Source organism: Silurus aristotelis (assembly GCF_946808225.1).
Source record: "Silurus aristotelis genome assembly, chromosome: 19".
Taxonomy (NCBI): domain Eukaryota; kingdom Metazoa; phylum Chordata; class Actinopteri; order Siluriformes; family Siluridae; genus Silurus; species Silurus aristotelis.
The window spans coordinates 10,851,478-10,867,651 of NC_139592.1; the positions used below are offsets into that span (position 1 = coordinate 10,851,478).

General features: G+C 36.3%; 1 protein-coding gene across 7 annotated transcripts in view; it reads left to right on the forward strand.

Moving 5' to 3' along the window:
* Nucleotides 1-14,887, forward strand: part of atp2b3b (ATPase plasma membrane Ca2+ transporting 3b) — a 42,480-nt gene extending 27,593 nt beyond the window's left edge. For 2 of the 7 annotated variants that reach the window (XM_083570046.1, XM_083570048.1), the window contains 4 exons: nucleotides 935-1,117; nucleotides 5,427-5,580; nucleotides 8,777-8,794; nucleotides 10,896-12,101. In XM_083570046.1, the coding sequence (XP_083426172.1) occupies nucleotides 935-1,117; nucleotides 5,427-5,580; nucleotides 8,777-8,794; nucleotides 10,896-10,921 (381 nt within the window). In that variant the 3' untranslated portion in view covers nucleotides 10,922-12,101. Of the gene's footprint in view, nucleotides 1-934; nucleotides 1,118-5,426; nucleotides 5,581-8,776; nucleotides 8,795-10,895 lie in introns of all 7 variants that reach the window. The other 5 variants (XM_083570047.1, XM_083570049.1, XM_083570044.1 and 2 more) reach the window with 3 other exon arrangements.
* Nucleotides 14,888-16,174: the final 1,287 nt, after the last annotated feature.

Genomic DNA, 16,174 nt, shown 5'->3' on the forward strand with positions numbered 1-16,174 from the left:
AGGAGCCAAACTCTGTGTAATGTGTATTCATTATAGTTCCATCATTGTTATGGTTGTGCTGCTTTCTAATTGAACTCAGCCACTTTCTTAGCTGCAGGCTAGAGTTCATATGTGGTGTCTATAAAATCACTCAAGTTCAAATATGTCAGCAGAATTGGCAGAATTCGCTGTTTTGCTGCTTCTTTTTTGACACATATAGACAAAACCACAGTAAAATTCAAGGTTCATTCTTGGGGAAGAAACTCACTATCTGCCTCTTTCAAATGCTCAAGGACATTAGTTCTTCTTGTTCGGCCAGCTTATTTAATTTATGTATTAAAATAGTTTAATAAAGCTACTCTAAATAGTATAAACTATTTCATATTTGACTCAAATCTAAATAATTTAAAGAAAAGTGTCATATCTACAGTCTATGTGTTCAAGGTTGACACATGTTTTAAGAATTATTCAATAATGCAACTCATTCTTCAGACAAAACAACTACTTAGTAAATATATTAAGGATGTAATTAGCAATTAGTAATTACTTTTTTTAAAGTCACTGACTCAATGCTGCATATACACTCACTTGGTATTTTTTTACACTGAACGGTGACTTCAAAATCCGAAGCAATAATACTGTATATCTTTATTAACATTTTGTTATACTTTCTATTAGAATGGAAAAAAATTAAAATAAATAAATAAATAAATAAATAAATAAATATATATATATATATATATATATATATATATATATATATATATATATATATATATATATATATATATAAATATTAATAAATATTTTTTTTAATAAATATTATTTAAATTATAAGGTATCCACTAAAGAAGAATTATTAGAGTACTGCTAATTGATAAATGTATTATTTAAACATACAGTCATCTTTCTGCACCTATTTCTAATGTTTGTCGGCATCTTCTCTGTGTTCTAGGTCATTGCAACAGTGCCCACCAGTCACCTGAAGTGTCTGAAAGAGGCAGGTACAGGGCCAGGCACAGATGAGATGACTGAGGATGAGCTGGCTGAGGACGAGGAGGAGATTGACCATGCTGAAAGAGAGCTGCGCAGAGGCCAGATCCTTTGGTTCAGAGGCCTGAACCGCATCCAGACTCAGGTGCTGTGTGTGTGCCATAGCCCTACTTCCCTGACCCCTTTCTCTAGAAGTAGTTTTAGTAGTTTAAGCTGCTGGATGAAAAAAGAATTTCATCTTTGTCAAAGTATGTTGTTTTATTTTATTTTGCTTTGTCTACCTCTATCCTTTCTCTCTAGATGCTTTCTAAGAATCAGCAAAACATCAGCTCATCCTTTTCTCTGTTTGCCTTTGCTCTGTTTTCTTCGAGATCCTGTACTAAAAATGAGTATAGATTTCTATAACAGTAATCTATAAACCTCCTCTCCTGTTCAGATCTGTGTTACTCTATTATGTAAAAGAAGTCCCTTATAGGCATTTTTTTTCCCTTAGATTTATTCTTGCCTCTGTGTACAGGTTTCGTCCAGTTGGGGTTTTTGGACCGCTCTTTGTACTGCTTTATAATTCTGACACTAAGGGCTTTTATCTTCATATAATTTAAGTGTTTTACATTTGAACACCTATCATGGATTAAGTGTGTATGGGGAACAGTAAACAATACTAACATTTTAGAAAGGCTTACAATGCTTGTAAACATGAGTCATGATGATTTATAAGAGGTTATCTTTTCTTCCGTCTTTTTTCTTTTTTAATTTACCTACCTGCTTTCGATTTACATTCACTGTAATCAATCATATTCACACTCTTTTTAAACTAAATGAAATAATGTTTCTTATTTTGGGAGTTTTTTTAGTAAAAAACAGAGCAATATTTCTTAATCTTAATGTCAGACAGGTCCAATGTGACCAATGCTAACTGACTGATGCTTAATTAATGCTTGATTGTCATTTTGAATGTCCAGGTTCTCTCTGGTGTGACAGATGTTTATGTATATGCAGGAGTGTGTGTGTGTGTGTGTGTGTGTGTGTGTGTGTGTGTGTGTGTGTGTGTGTGTGTGTGTGTGTGTGTGTGTGTGTGTGTGTGTTGAAGGAATGCTTTTTTTCCTTCACTCTGTCTCATAAACCAGTAATAGAACAGGTAGGAAAACGACAACTGAGCTGAGATTTAAAGAGCTCTGTTTGTCCCTCTTAAGACACTCTGAGATGTGTAATGATGTGCGTGGGCTCTTAGCTAGGACTTTGCTAGAGCAAGGTTGTTAAATTGGTGTCCATGAATGCAGTGTGTGGTTTACCAGACCTGAATAATACGCTGAGTGAAGGATAGAAAGTGAGCTGGTGTGACTGCTGATAGAGAAATCCAAAAAGAATGCATACACTGCACCACTGAGAGTGCTTTTTAAGTATTCAAATACTGCAGCTCAGAAGGGAAGTGCAGACTCAGGGAGGATGAACTGTGAGGTCCAATGGTATGAGTACATTAATTCCTTTAAGTCCCTTATTGTTCAATAATTCATCACAAAGCATATTATTCTGTACTTACTATGAATTATTTAGTAACTACAGTGCAACTAGCAGTTCCAAGCCTGAGCACTGTAAGTGTTGACCTCCTGGTGATGTGTCTTTTCCATTTATGGGGGGGTTGAAGCAATGAATGTTTATTTATATTGATTCCCATTAACATGAAAATACTTGTGCATTGCAGTTTGAAATGACAGTGATTTGTCACCAAACTAAAAAGAAAAAAATGTATGTCACATAAATGGTAATATGATATTCTTACCCCAGTTTACCACAAAAAAATATTTTCCAAATAAGATTAAACCCTTTTATTTGTTTAAGTAAATACAAGTATGTATATCCTGTAGGGCTTAATTTGCTTTATTGTTTCATTATATGTTTTTTTCAAATGGAAATATGCAGTGTCCAGTAAAATTGGTTATGCTCTTGAACTTTTTCACATTTTGTAACAATATATGTGAACTAAAAATGCATTTATTTGGGATTATATATATCATGAATCTACACAAAGTACACAAAGAAATTCAAAGTGGAAGGGAAAATTAATATAGTTAAAAAAATTTATAAAGAATTAAACTACAGATGTTGTGATTGCATCAATATTGCTGTGAAACGCAAAAATTAATTGTGGTTCCACAATGTGGCTGTTAGAAGTCAAACTTTAATTAGGTGCACAGAGTAAATATTTTTGTAAATAAAGTGCTATTTGATCTCAATATAAATACACCTGTCCTGGAAGGCCCTAGCGTTTGTCAAAAGCTTACCCAGACAAACAGCATCATTGGCACAAAATGTTACACTTGGCAGAAACTAGACATGGTTCAGTTCTCTGAGAACACTTTCTCCATGGTTGAGCTTGGTTGTAACACCATCATATTGTAGGAGTGTTTTTCTTTGAAAAAAAAAAAAAAAACAGTTTCCCAGTCCCTTGTAAAACAAAATTAATACTTTGCTTTTAAACCTTTTATGTTAATGTACTTAATTTTTTGCCTCTTTCATTGGTAATCATGTTTGTATAAAACAAATGGTAAAAATCCCAGTTAATGTTCAAGGGCAGGTCAATACTTATTCAGGGTGCTATATATGTTTCCTACAAACACACTTGATGACGTGAACACTTAGAGTCAGCTAGATGATCCTCTTTACATCAGTCTTGTTTAAAGTGCAGTTACAATCATATTAGTATACTTGTTTTATTTTCCCAAATGTACTAGCCATATATTGATAAGTGTGGTGATTTGCAACACTGTATATATATATATATATATATATATATATATATATATATATATATATATATATATATATATATATATATATATATATATATATATATACAATAAATATATATTGTATTAAGATATACAATTTTAACCACCCTAGCTATGTGTGTGATGGACCCCTTCTAATCCATTGACACTTCTAGGAAGGCCGTGATTTTAAAGTACAGGTCTGAGAGTCCCAGCATAACTCAGAAGTTGTGAAGTCCCAGCATTACTGAGAAAAAAAAGTCTGAGAGAGACAGGGACTTTCAGAAAGACACATATTCACACTTAAAGACAAGCCCAGTATTTGGGGATTGCTTACACTTACACTGACACACATTTATTGCTGTACTTACTAGAATTCACATATAGATGAATATGATGGATGAACACAGCAGGATGTAACATAGGGGTGGCATCCACAGAAGTGCTAACAAAGCCACTTACAAGATTTGAATCGATCCTCTCTTCGCCCGACAAAGAGTTGGCAAAACACGACACACATTACAGCAGCAACACTCATATCATTAGTCAGCTGAATTTGATCAAGCCTTTAATTCGAGGGTGGCTCTAGCAAAGAGTGTTCGCTCCAGCAGTCATCACTCCACTTCTGAAATAGATAATCAGATTAATCGAGCCCTGATTCCCCTGCAGGTGTACAAGAGGTCTTCCTGGCTTTGTTTATTTAAAAGGTGGATTGACAATTGTTGTAGTCCAAAAGTCATTAATTAGGTCAATTTGTTTTGTAAGGCTAGGGTGTATGTGTTAGATGTGTGCTTTATGCGTTTACTGGCACTGGTCTTTAATAGACAAGCATTCAGTGAACACTTTCTAATACTGTACTGTTTTAAAGCAACACTAGATGCCCACACACAGCCTCTGCAGGTTTGTAGATAATACAGTAGGTTTTTACTGCATTGATGTGTAATTTGTTAAATGCTCCAAATATCCAAATCTATTTTTATTATTTTCTTTATTAAATATACTCAATATATTTAATTTTATAATTGCTCTTAATCCTGCTTGCAGGATAAATTTTTTTGTTTGTACCCACAGTGTTATTTTTTTAATTTACTTAGTTCTGTTTGGCAAAATGCAAACAAACTTATTGAAACCAAAATGAAGCTGATCAAGCAGTTACTAAAAAGAACAAATAAACATTGTAAATTAATTATGCAGTACCTAATGTTAATGTTAAAGTGAAAGAGGCCTTTGTCATGGAAAATTCATCCCATTCATCAATGCTTGCTTGGCCCCTTGTGAAAGTAAACACTTTGTGCAAATTTTATTTGTTTATTATAACCTGTGTGATTCCAGTCCTGAATTAACCAGATACCCAAAACTGTACTTATACTTATACTTATACTTATACTTATTTAAAACTGTATTTAGCTTGTTTAGAGCAGAATTGATTGACAGTTGCCGCATATACCCGGATGGACCTGAAGCGTGTTCTGATGCTTATACTAAAGAATGTTCGTGCCTGTTATTTTTAAGCTGCTTTGTTGTGAATTTCCAAATGGCTAAGACCAGTAATAATTTTATTTGCCAACTTTCACTTGGTACAGTGTTACCACAAATACATTCTCCACCTGGATCTCTCCTCTTGCTCTGTCCTATTCTCTTTTCTGAAGTATTTGTGTGTGTTATGGTTCTCTCTCTCTCCTGCAGATGGAGGTAGTGAGTACATTCAAGAGGAGTGGTTCGTTTCAGGGCGCAGTGAGACGGCGCTCCTCTGTGCTCAGCCAGCTCCATGACGTAACCAATATTTCTACCCCCACTCATGTAGTTCTCTCCACTGCCAATGCAAGCGCCGCCCCTGGGAGTGAGTCCCCCGCTTTCCCTGTGACAGACATAACACACACTTTATACATAGAAACATCGAGACAATATCTACAGAGACAGACGCACACATCTCACACCTTTAACTGTTGCCAGAGTTACACTGGCACACACACACACAATAAATGTTTCAGAAACACTCTGCAGCACTGCTTGCCCACATACACACATTGCACTTGTGCAGTGTATATCATGTACTGTATATCTACTGGTTTTTTGTATTTATTTTTCATTGAGAAGTGGTTATTGTGGTTTCTGTGAGTGGTTCTTTGCAAGCTGGGCTTTGTAAGTGTGGAGTGCTGTTTGCGTGTCCCTCCCATCCCTCCGTCTTGCTGTGTTGGTCCTCTCCTCACTTGCTGTTTGGTTTTCCTTGTTTGTTGGGCTTGGTTTTGTTTTCTGTATCTTCTGGATGGGCCAAGTAAGCCATTTTCTCTCTCTCTTTCTCTCTCCCTCTCTTACACACACACACACACACACACACACACACACACAGTCTGTCTTTTTGCTTTCATTCGATCAGAGCACTTAACAGCATAAATGCACTCTGTTATATGCCTAGTTGGCTCCTCTGATGTGGAGATGTTTGCAGTTTAGAGTTTCCCTCAAGGGTTGGGTTACATGCAGATTCCTGCATCCACTTCAGAGCTAGATGTAATCGGTGATATTGGAATAGCTCAAGTAGCCATCCCAATCTATACTTTCCCAAAGTTTTCAGTACATTGGCGCATATATTTCTGCCTCTCGAACCATGGTGCATGCAAATGGAATACTGGTGTTCTCTGATCATGTAGCACAACCACTGTTCCTGATCTCAGAGGAGAAAATGATATATTAACGATTTGAGGAAAGAAATGCAGAGAGAACATGGCAGCCCCTTCTTCTTAATTTTCTTCTTTTTATCCTGGGAGGTTTCTGTTGTCAAGCGTGGTTTTCTGTGGCAAAAATCTAAATCCCAAAAGCTTTTTCTGGAAATGAATAAAATAACAAAAGTATGGTGAGTTGCTCCAGCCCTACTTTAGGGGTAAACCTTCGAGTATAAGCCCTATAAGGTTCTGATCTCTCTCTCTCTCTCTCTCTCTCTCTCTCTCTTTCTCTCTCTCTCTCTCTCTCTCTCTCTCTCTCTCTCTCTCTCTTTTCTCACGTTTATTTTAAATAATGCAGGTTATGGTTCATCAGTATGAGATTTTGTGAAAGTGTTCCCTAATGTTTCTGTACTTCTTACTTCCACAGATCCATTCATCAGCTCTTAATCTCTCTCTCTCTCTCTCTCTCTCTCTCTCTCTCTCTCTCTCTCTCTCTCTCTCTCTCTCTCTCTCTCTCTGTGTACCATTAGTTCATTGCTCTTTTATAATTGTTCTTTTTCCTGGTTGTTCTTTTTCCTGTCTTCTACTTTTCTCTAGGATACTTGTTCTACTCTACTCTTTCAGGAATATTAGGATGATATTTTTTTTATATATAAATATTTTTTTAGTTAGTGAATGTTATGCCAAAGATTTCATTTCATGAGTTACATTATAGTATTAAAATGAATTCAGAAAGCTTCTCAAACAACGAGGTGCTTTTAGCGCTTTTTTTCATATTTATTTAAGCTTTCTCCCTCCATCTTTCCTTTGTTTGCACGTCTTGGTTAGAACTTTTTCTATACCTCATACACCAAAGCTATCTGTTCCACATGTTACTACATGCTATATCACTTTAGGCTGTATGCGTTTCCCATGCCATTTCATCTTGATTTGCGAGTGTGATTGAGTGAGTGTCCTCTCATTTCTACAATTCAGTGCAAGACTCCCATAATCATGTGCAAAGTGCCTGGCACTTAAGTCATCTAGGTCACTCACCTGTTTTTTTTTTTTTTCTTTTGGCAACATAACAAATTGGGAAGTAGATATCCCTATATGCTAACAATTTTTTTTTTAGCCCCTATCCGCACATAGAAAAGCAATAGATCAGTAATAAATGTGAGAAATTTTCTACCGTGCTAAGATGTAATACAAATGTTACGTTAAAAGCATGACAGTTATCTTATACAGTTGTTCTTATAGTACATTTTACAGATCCCTAAATCGTGTTGATATTTTTTGTAATACATGCTTACACTGTGAACCAGAGGCTGAAAAGGACACTTCCACTGATGGATATTCATGTTTACTTTTTGCCTGTTAGCATTCTTATTTGTTCAAAACATTTACCGTGTATGGTAACAGTCCACTGCCAAATGCACATACACTCTGTCAATCACTGTGCGTGTGCTGAAAAAGGTTTTCATTGGGAAATGTTTATAACTGAACATGAGTTATAAAAGCTTTTCCTGTTGCTTGAAGCTTTGGTTACTTGCAGTAAAATCTGGCCTTTTCATTTTTGTCTTAACAGGATTAATAAAAGTGAAAATTATTAGCAAGTTACTTTTTATTCAATTTATATCCTCATGGTCACAATCATGTGGATTTCATGCATGACGAATTTTTTAACGTTCATTGGCTCACCGATGAAGTAAAAGGTTGACTAACAATGACTTGACTCAGGAGTTTAGCTGGATTTGACATAAATATATAAGATCATCAGGATGTGAGGTCATTTTATTAAAAAGGATATCCTCGTTAACCCTCAGTTTTCATCACAGCTTCTTTAAGCATTTCTTCTCCTCTGCTTCTATTCACTCTGGTTTTGCTTCAGTGATCCTTATTTAGCTGCAAATGATTTGTAGAACATCATTGTAAAAGAAAAAAAATTGAATTGAGCATAATTTTTATTTGTTTTTATTTTTTTTAACGATCAAGTTTTTCCATCAAGCATTTTTTTTTTGAAGGACAGCGTGGGGAGACAGTGGACTCTAATCTGGCATGCTAACATCCAGATCAAAGACAAACTATCATTTAACACAATTATTTTTTGCTTTCCTCCATTCCTCTACTGTGGGCATTATACTCGAACGTTTACCTGTATCCATGCGAAAAATAAAAGAACACAAAAGCAAAGAGCAAAAAAGAAAACAACAAAAATGAGAACAATATTCAAATTGTTCCAGATTTGCAGGAGGTCTTTTGTTTTTCTTGCTAACAAACAGGCTCTTTGGAAAAACAGATAAGCACTTAACCAAATGCTTGACCTTTTCTTCCTGTTTGGTTGTTTGGTTGTGGTTTTCTGTTGTTTGAATCTTTGTTTCTTTCTGATTCATTTAGCCTCTTTTCCTTTGCTGGGTGAGTTTCTGACTGGGGAAGAGGGGTGGGAGAGGTGCGCTGCACCAGCCGCTGGCCACAGCAAAGGAATGTGCTCTTAAAACTTCTCATCTTTAAACGTTATATACATCAGCAGTGCGTGTGTATATGTCCTACCGCTTTATTTTATTTGTCCTTACAGCATGAGACTGGCTGCCTATCATCATGCACTCTCTTGCCTTTGGTTTTCTTTTATGCACTTTTCTTTGCTTTTGTAACAGAATGGGACAGCTGCACTGGACTAAGCACGTCACTGTGTGTGTGTGTGTGTGTGTGTGTGTGTGTGTGTGTGTGTGTGTGTGTGTGTGTGTGTGTGTGTGTTTCAGTTTCATATTGGCTCCTGTAGCTCCACTCTTCTCCTGATTATTCAGCTTGCAGTGAAATCCTTTTGCACTTCATCCTTTTGCACTTGTTCGGCACTGCTGCATGTCAAAAGATGCACTGCTCTCTTTTCTCTTTCTCTTTCTCAGATCCTCTTCCTGAATGAACCACTCCACACCACCATGCAAAATGATCCACTACTTCTAAACATGTTTTAGAATGACTCCAAGTCCTGAACTATAGCAATTATGTTGCTTACAAAGACAGCCATATTATACAGTAGCACGTCAGTAGTCTGTTGGTGCTGATCCAGAGGCTTAGATACTACTTAAGCATTTGGAGTCTTATCCACCAAGCTAATGTTTATTTAGCCCATCCTGAGTTTTTCAGCATGACAGCGCTCCTGTCAAGGCAGTTAGTTTCAAGCACAAGGATTGGCCAAAAAAAAATTACACTACAGTGAAAATCTTTTAGAATGGATTTTTTCTTTTTACATTATTCAGGGTAGCCAATAACATACACTTTAACATACACAGATTAGTCTGCAAGACACCATGTTGCTTATATAGTTCACAAAGCCTACTCGTAGCACTTACCAAGAAAGAAATGCTAATAATATTAAGTTCTGAACAGACTATAAACACATAAAAGCTGCATAAATGCATTTATCTTTTCTTCAATGACACTTGACATTAACATTCGTTGAATGATGGCTTCGTTAAGTTATGCATGCTGCAACATTATGCCACAGTAACCAAAGAGCTTTTGCTTTATTTTCTATGTCTGATGCATCTGCACCCCTGATTATCTGATAGACTAAATGAGGCATCAGTCATACTTCCTTTTGACTGTGGGTGCAGCGTGGGTGTATCCTCCCTTCATCCCACCGGCTGGGACCCCAGTCACTTGTCTGTTTTCCTTCTCATCTCTAATGCTCCACTCAGAACTCTGTATCAGATTCTAACCCACGGTCTCGTCCTATGGCTTTGTGTCTATGTGTGTATTAAGGCATCCCTTTGTCATTTCTTTGTTCTTTGTTTCTCACAATCTGCTTGTGTGTATCACTCATTTAGTTTATTTTACACATATTGCAAGCATTCATTTTGTGTTGGCTGCATTTGTCCTTGTGTGTCAAGCCCGATGTGGTCCATTTTATGTTCATGAGAATGAACATCCATCGTTTTTACTGATTGACAGTGTTTAACTGACTGAATGAGTCTATTTCCTGCTACCTCACATATAGTTTTTATTTTGTTTGACATTTCTCCTTCTTTGAGAAACTCTTAAGATCTTGTTGCGCAAAATATGTCTAATATGACAAAAGATAAACCGTAACTGTGTAATTTTAGCTTGAATCTAAGATACTGATGTATGGAATAATTTATTTGATTTAGTCATTTTAATGTAGTAGTAATTTAAAATGAAGTATTTTTAAACAAATTGTACATACACCCATACATTAAAATGGTTAGCTTTTAATTTCTGTTGCAGCAACTTGATCTTGAGCTGTCTATGCATTTTAAGGCATGTCCAGAAAAGGCTCTGACTACCAGGTACAAACTGAAAGATATCTTTGCTTCTACCCCGTCTCCAAACACACCCTTTTGTCTTTTCTTCCTTTTTCCACTCCACCTTTTTCTTGCCTCTTCTTCTTCCTGTTCTCCTTCTTGTCATTTTCTTTCTTGATCCCTACATATTACACTCTTTTTTTTCTTTTTCTCCCTTATCTGGTCCCTTCTCCATATCCCATCCTCTCACTCAGATGCGGGTGGTGAAAGCGTTCCGTAGCTCCCTCTATGATGGCATCGAGAAGCCTGAGTCCAGAAACTCCATCCACAACTTCATGGCACATCCCGAGTTTCTCATCAACGACTTCATGCACAACATCCCGCTGATCGATGACACAGATATCGACGATGAGTCTGAGCTGTCCAAGCACAACCACCACCACCTGCACCCGGCCTTCCGCAAACCACCTCCACCTCCGGTCCAGCGATCCCGTCCTCCACCACGTCCTTACCGCCAGTACAGCCTCCCAGCTACCCCCAACCTTAATAACAATGCTAATCAGAGCAGCCTGCATCACCTGACCCAGCCCACAGAACTCACCGCACACTGGACCACCCATTCCCGACAGATGTGCCCCCTTCTCAGCCTGGAGACTTCACTCTGACTGCCTGCACTCCAGAGAAAGGGCACTCGATGGACTTTGGATACAGAGCAGTGAGAAGATAATCATTGCTTTCTATGCATTTCTGTGATATGATGGGGGAACTTCTGTGGATACAGTATTCGTCTGCTCACCCTTGCTCAACCAAACAACTCAAAAACACACAAAGTCTAGCTATTCTCTCTTACCACCACAAACCACTGTCCCAAAATATTTTACAGCTTCACACATGCACTGCCTCCTCTCAATGTACTGAGAGGAGGTCAATGTATGGTGCATCTGTGATAATTAAAACCAGGGCTAAGAAGGTGAGCAACACAGAAATTGTTTATTTTCATGTAAAAAAATGCAGAAATGTTAAGATGAAAGGATAGATAGGATGCTGAGGGCAAATGGTGAATGGTAAAATCACATCTGTGACTTGACTTTCCAGAGTGCAAAGGCATTACATGCAAACAGAGTAAGAGGTCAAATCACACCACTTTTTATTGATGTTATTAACATCATTATTATTGTTATTATTATTATTATTATCATAACTAGTTCTACAGTCTATTATCATCATTAGTGTTCAGATTGTCATCACTATATTTGAAAATACAAATTTTATTACAGTATAACTAATGGTTTATGGAGTAGCTTTAACACATATATTTATTTATTTAATTATTTAATTATTTATTTATTTATTGTCTGCGCGATGTTTTTTTCAGTCTCGCTTTGTCTATTTCTGTGTGTGTATGTGTTGTGTCTGTCCTAAAAAAAAACAAAAAACAAAACTAGAAAAACAAAACAAAAATAAGTACTAACATTACAAAGATACAATAAATTAAAGTTATGAGCAATTACATTTTAAAGAGTCTACAAATAGCAAAACAAAACTAAACATTACTGCCATTCATTCTTCCATTAAATAAAATTATATTCATGAAAAAATGTAAGCAAATTATACTGGCTGCCTATTGTTAAGAACAATTGATTAATCTTTCACTGGACATAAGATTTGTTTAAATGCAAAGCCATTCTTTTGCTACAGGGTAGAAGATTTGGGCAAAATACCCACAGAATATCCACTGATTTGACTTGACTTCCAGTCACATCATTACAGGCCTGAGGATCACTTAGGTGATCACAATGGCAGATATATTAAATATTACACTGGATGAGGACTTGCCCAGTATCAGCATTCCATTGCATATTTAGGACTGTTCATTTAGTTTCCTTTTACTTGTTTTGCAAATCTCGCCAACAAAATGCATTTACCCTTTAAAGCATTGTGAAGTACTATGATTCACTCATAACCAACGCTTTCTGGCCCTTTAAATTCATTCATAGTCACTTTTGCTTTTTGGTTAATATTTTCCTTTATTTAACATTGTCAAGTAGTGCTAAATGTCTGTGATCAAGTCCAAAATCTGACTGCAGATTGTGGTTTCAGGATCTGAACCAGACTAGAAAATGCTCATCTTATACTGCCACGATTTTCATCATGTGCTTAAAAATATCATAAAAACAAACGATGGACAATCTGTGAGACTGGCATCACCTTTGCACATGATCAGAGCTCACTGGTTTGGTTTAATAGTTAAGTATATCTGTGGTCACCAGTGGACTCTGACAAAATGCAAATGCACTTTTCTTTGCTATAGAGGTTTTGGTATCAGACAAAAATGTGATACCAAAAAATTCAAATGCCATAACATACCATCACAAGCATGACACCGACACCATGAAACATAATAAAAATGCTAGATCTGAGTACATTCCATTAACGTTCCATTGATCTGAGTGCCAGGTGGTACAAAATCCATTGTACCTCTTCAAATTCCGGGTTGGCACAACAAAGATCACATTGCTCCTAGCCAATGCATTGCAATGCAATACAATCATCTGGGAAATAGGACCGGCACTTATGCAACAGACTGCCCTGTCTACAGCTTTGTGAAATAAGCTTGATAATGTGTACATAGGCCTCTCAGAAATCCTTTATCTGTATAGAATACTTTTCTAGAGTGCCCAGTTGTCAGTGACTGGAAAATGTTGACAGTGTATAATGCAAGCATGAATGCTGATGGCTCATGTTGTTGCATTGCTCAGCGGTGTCTGTTCACAGCATGTGTTGAATATCATAGCACACCTTGCCATCATTGTTTAACTTCACATTTGTCTGTGGATGGTCCATTTTCAATGCTAACCTTTTTAGTGTCTCTTCAGCAGTAGGTCAGACATACATTTCTCCTTAGCCATTGGTGTGCTGTTGACTGCAAATGTTCTTCTCCAGTTCTGCTTCCCTTTTCCTCTTATAGCCACAGAGCTCAAAACTGGAGTGATGGCTCATATTACCTCTTACATGTCACTGAATACAAAGATTGAAATGGGTGGCGTGTCCACTTGTGAATAGAGCTGAATGGTGTTCAGATTTTAGCATAAACAGAAGGACTAATAGAACATAGTGTGACATGTGAACTCTCCACCCATTTTAAATACTTCAAGGGAAAAAATTGTATCCCTTTTTACATGTGTCTAAACCATTGGATTGGTCCATGTTACTAACAGTACCAGTGGAGTCTCATGAATTGAGAGCGCTGGTAGGTTTTGAGGAAGCGTGGACCCATGTCAATGCACTGACTCAGTCAGCTCACTGAAACCATGGCCAGTAGAGGCAGAAATGATCGCTTTACTGCATAACTCATGACTATGATATATACTTTGCCTAACCTTATCTAGCAAAGCTTAACTGCATCAGAATAGTCTTAAAATCTAAAATTGTCTTTGAAGGATGTCAGTTCTAAATATCTAAGTTGTAGCCCCAAATTTCATTTAACTTCTTTGACAGATAAATTATATTTGATCATTTGAAGTATGTCCACCTGCACCAAGTCAACTATTCTCAGATGAAAATTCAAAAGTGTTGAACGAATATTTAAAGGAAAACAAAAACTCGCATTGTCTGCCTTTTTCCATTTTGTTGTAGGAGGTTCACTCAAGGTAAGGTGAAATAATGTGAAAAGAGTATATAATATATGAAATATTAAAATTATAAAATATTGTACAACTGCACCAATGCTGTACATTTTTTGCCAAAATGTGCACGTGCATCTTTTGTTTACAATTTAAGCACATAGTTTTTTTTCTTATCTTTTTTGTCTCTTCCCCTCTTTATTTTAGTTTTTTTTGTTTTGCTTTTTTGTAAAATACTGAAATGAAACATCTTGTACATTATTATGATGATGATTATTATTATGATTATATAATTATCATTGTTTTTCCAGCAGTGCTCTTTTAACTGATGGGAAAAACAGACAGTTGCACATTCTCCTGAGCATACAATTACTGCGCTAAAATGAACAAAAAAAAAAAAAAGACAAAAAAAGAAGATAAAAAAAATCCAGACTATTAAATATATTAATAATTACCTGCCTGTTACTTAAGAGAAAAAGTATCTATATATGATGAAAGAACACACCTGTATACTGTAGACTAAACTGTATGGAAATCTAAGAATTTACTGGGAAAATAAGTCAACACTTTTTGTCTGTATAAAAAAAACAAAGTATTGTACAATAATAACTTTGACCAGTGTCTGTGGTTGTGTTTCATTGTGTGGCTGTGCTTATTCCTTTAAAATTTGTGAACACACATGCATGAAATAAGAATCACACATATGTGCCATACTCAGAAGCAATAACATTCTTGAAAAATAAATTCTAATGTCAGAGTGGTTAATTATTTTACACTATTCTTTAACTAAACCATAGATTTTAGTGAATACAGTAATAATAACTGGCCATAAAGTAGGATTTTCAGGTGTGTATTGTGTGTAAAGCGTGTGTATCTGTTGGGATTAGATAGTCTATTGGTCTGATTTGTTATGTATGCTACTGTAAATGTTTCAAAGGGTCCACTGCCCTCTAGAGTTTAGAGCTTTGCAATAGCCACAGTAAAGCAAGAAGGTGTGGTGCATACTTACAACAAGAACATACATTAGTCAAGTTTTGAATGGGTATTGTCATGTGTGCTGTAGCCACGAAGTACTAATGCCTTCAACATTTGAGACTTGTATTTTATACTCACTTATTGCATATGTTCTATTCTGGACTATTATTAAGTATTAACACTAACACATCCAAACATGACATGTGGCCTTTTTAACAGCTCACAACAACAATTAGGACCACTGGAGAAAGTTTTTAGGAGAAACAAATCTGAATTTGGGTTTCATTTCCGTGTGCATACTTATAATCCTTATACATCACAGGTTGACAACTCACATGGAAATGGATAGGTATATACATCATTAACAGCCAATCATGTGTCATTATCTCGTTACAGTGGCACCTATCAAGACTAAGGGTATATTAGGCAACAAATGAACAGTTCTAGGAAGTGATGTGTGCAAAGCAGGAAAAATTAGCAAGCAAAAGGTTCAGAGTGACTTTAACAGAGCCAACGTTAGGTCTAAATAAAAGGGGTCATGACTTGTAGAGTGTTCAGTATGGACAGTGGTTTGTACCTACCAAAAGTGGTGGGACAACTGTTGAAGTGGCAAAAGGGTGTGAGGAGTGAAGGCCCTCAGCAAAGAGAAATTAGCCAAAGAGAGTTGCTGAAGCACAAATCATCCTAAAATGTAAAGTATGGCGGTAATAAAAACTTGCTGCAAATAGTACATCGTAAATACAAACATGTATAGACAGCTCACTGTAATCAACCCAGGGGGAAATTTTATTTACTTATTTATTTTTTTATAGATATAAAAATGCAGTCCTTGACCCCAATCACCTTGATAGTGTCTTTTACATTTGTGTAACAATGAGGATACATAATAATACTTATTTCTCTCTCCCTATCACCCCCTCTCTCTCTTTCTCTCT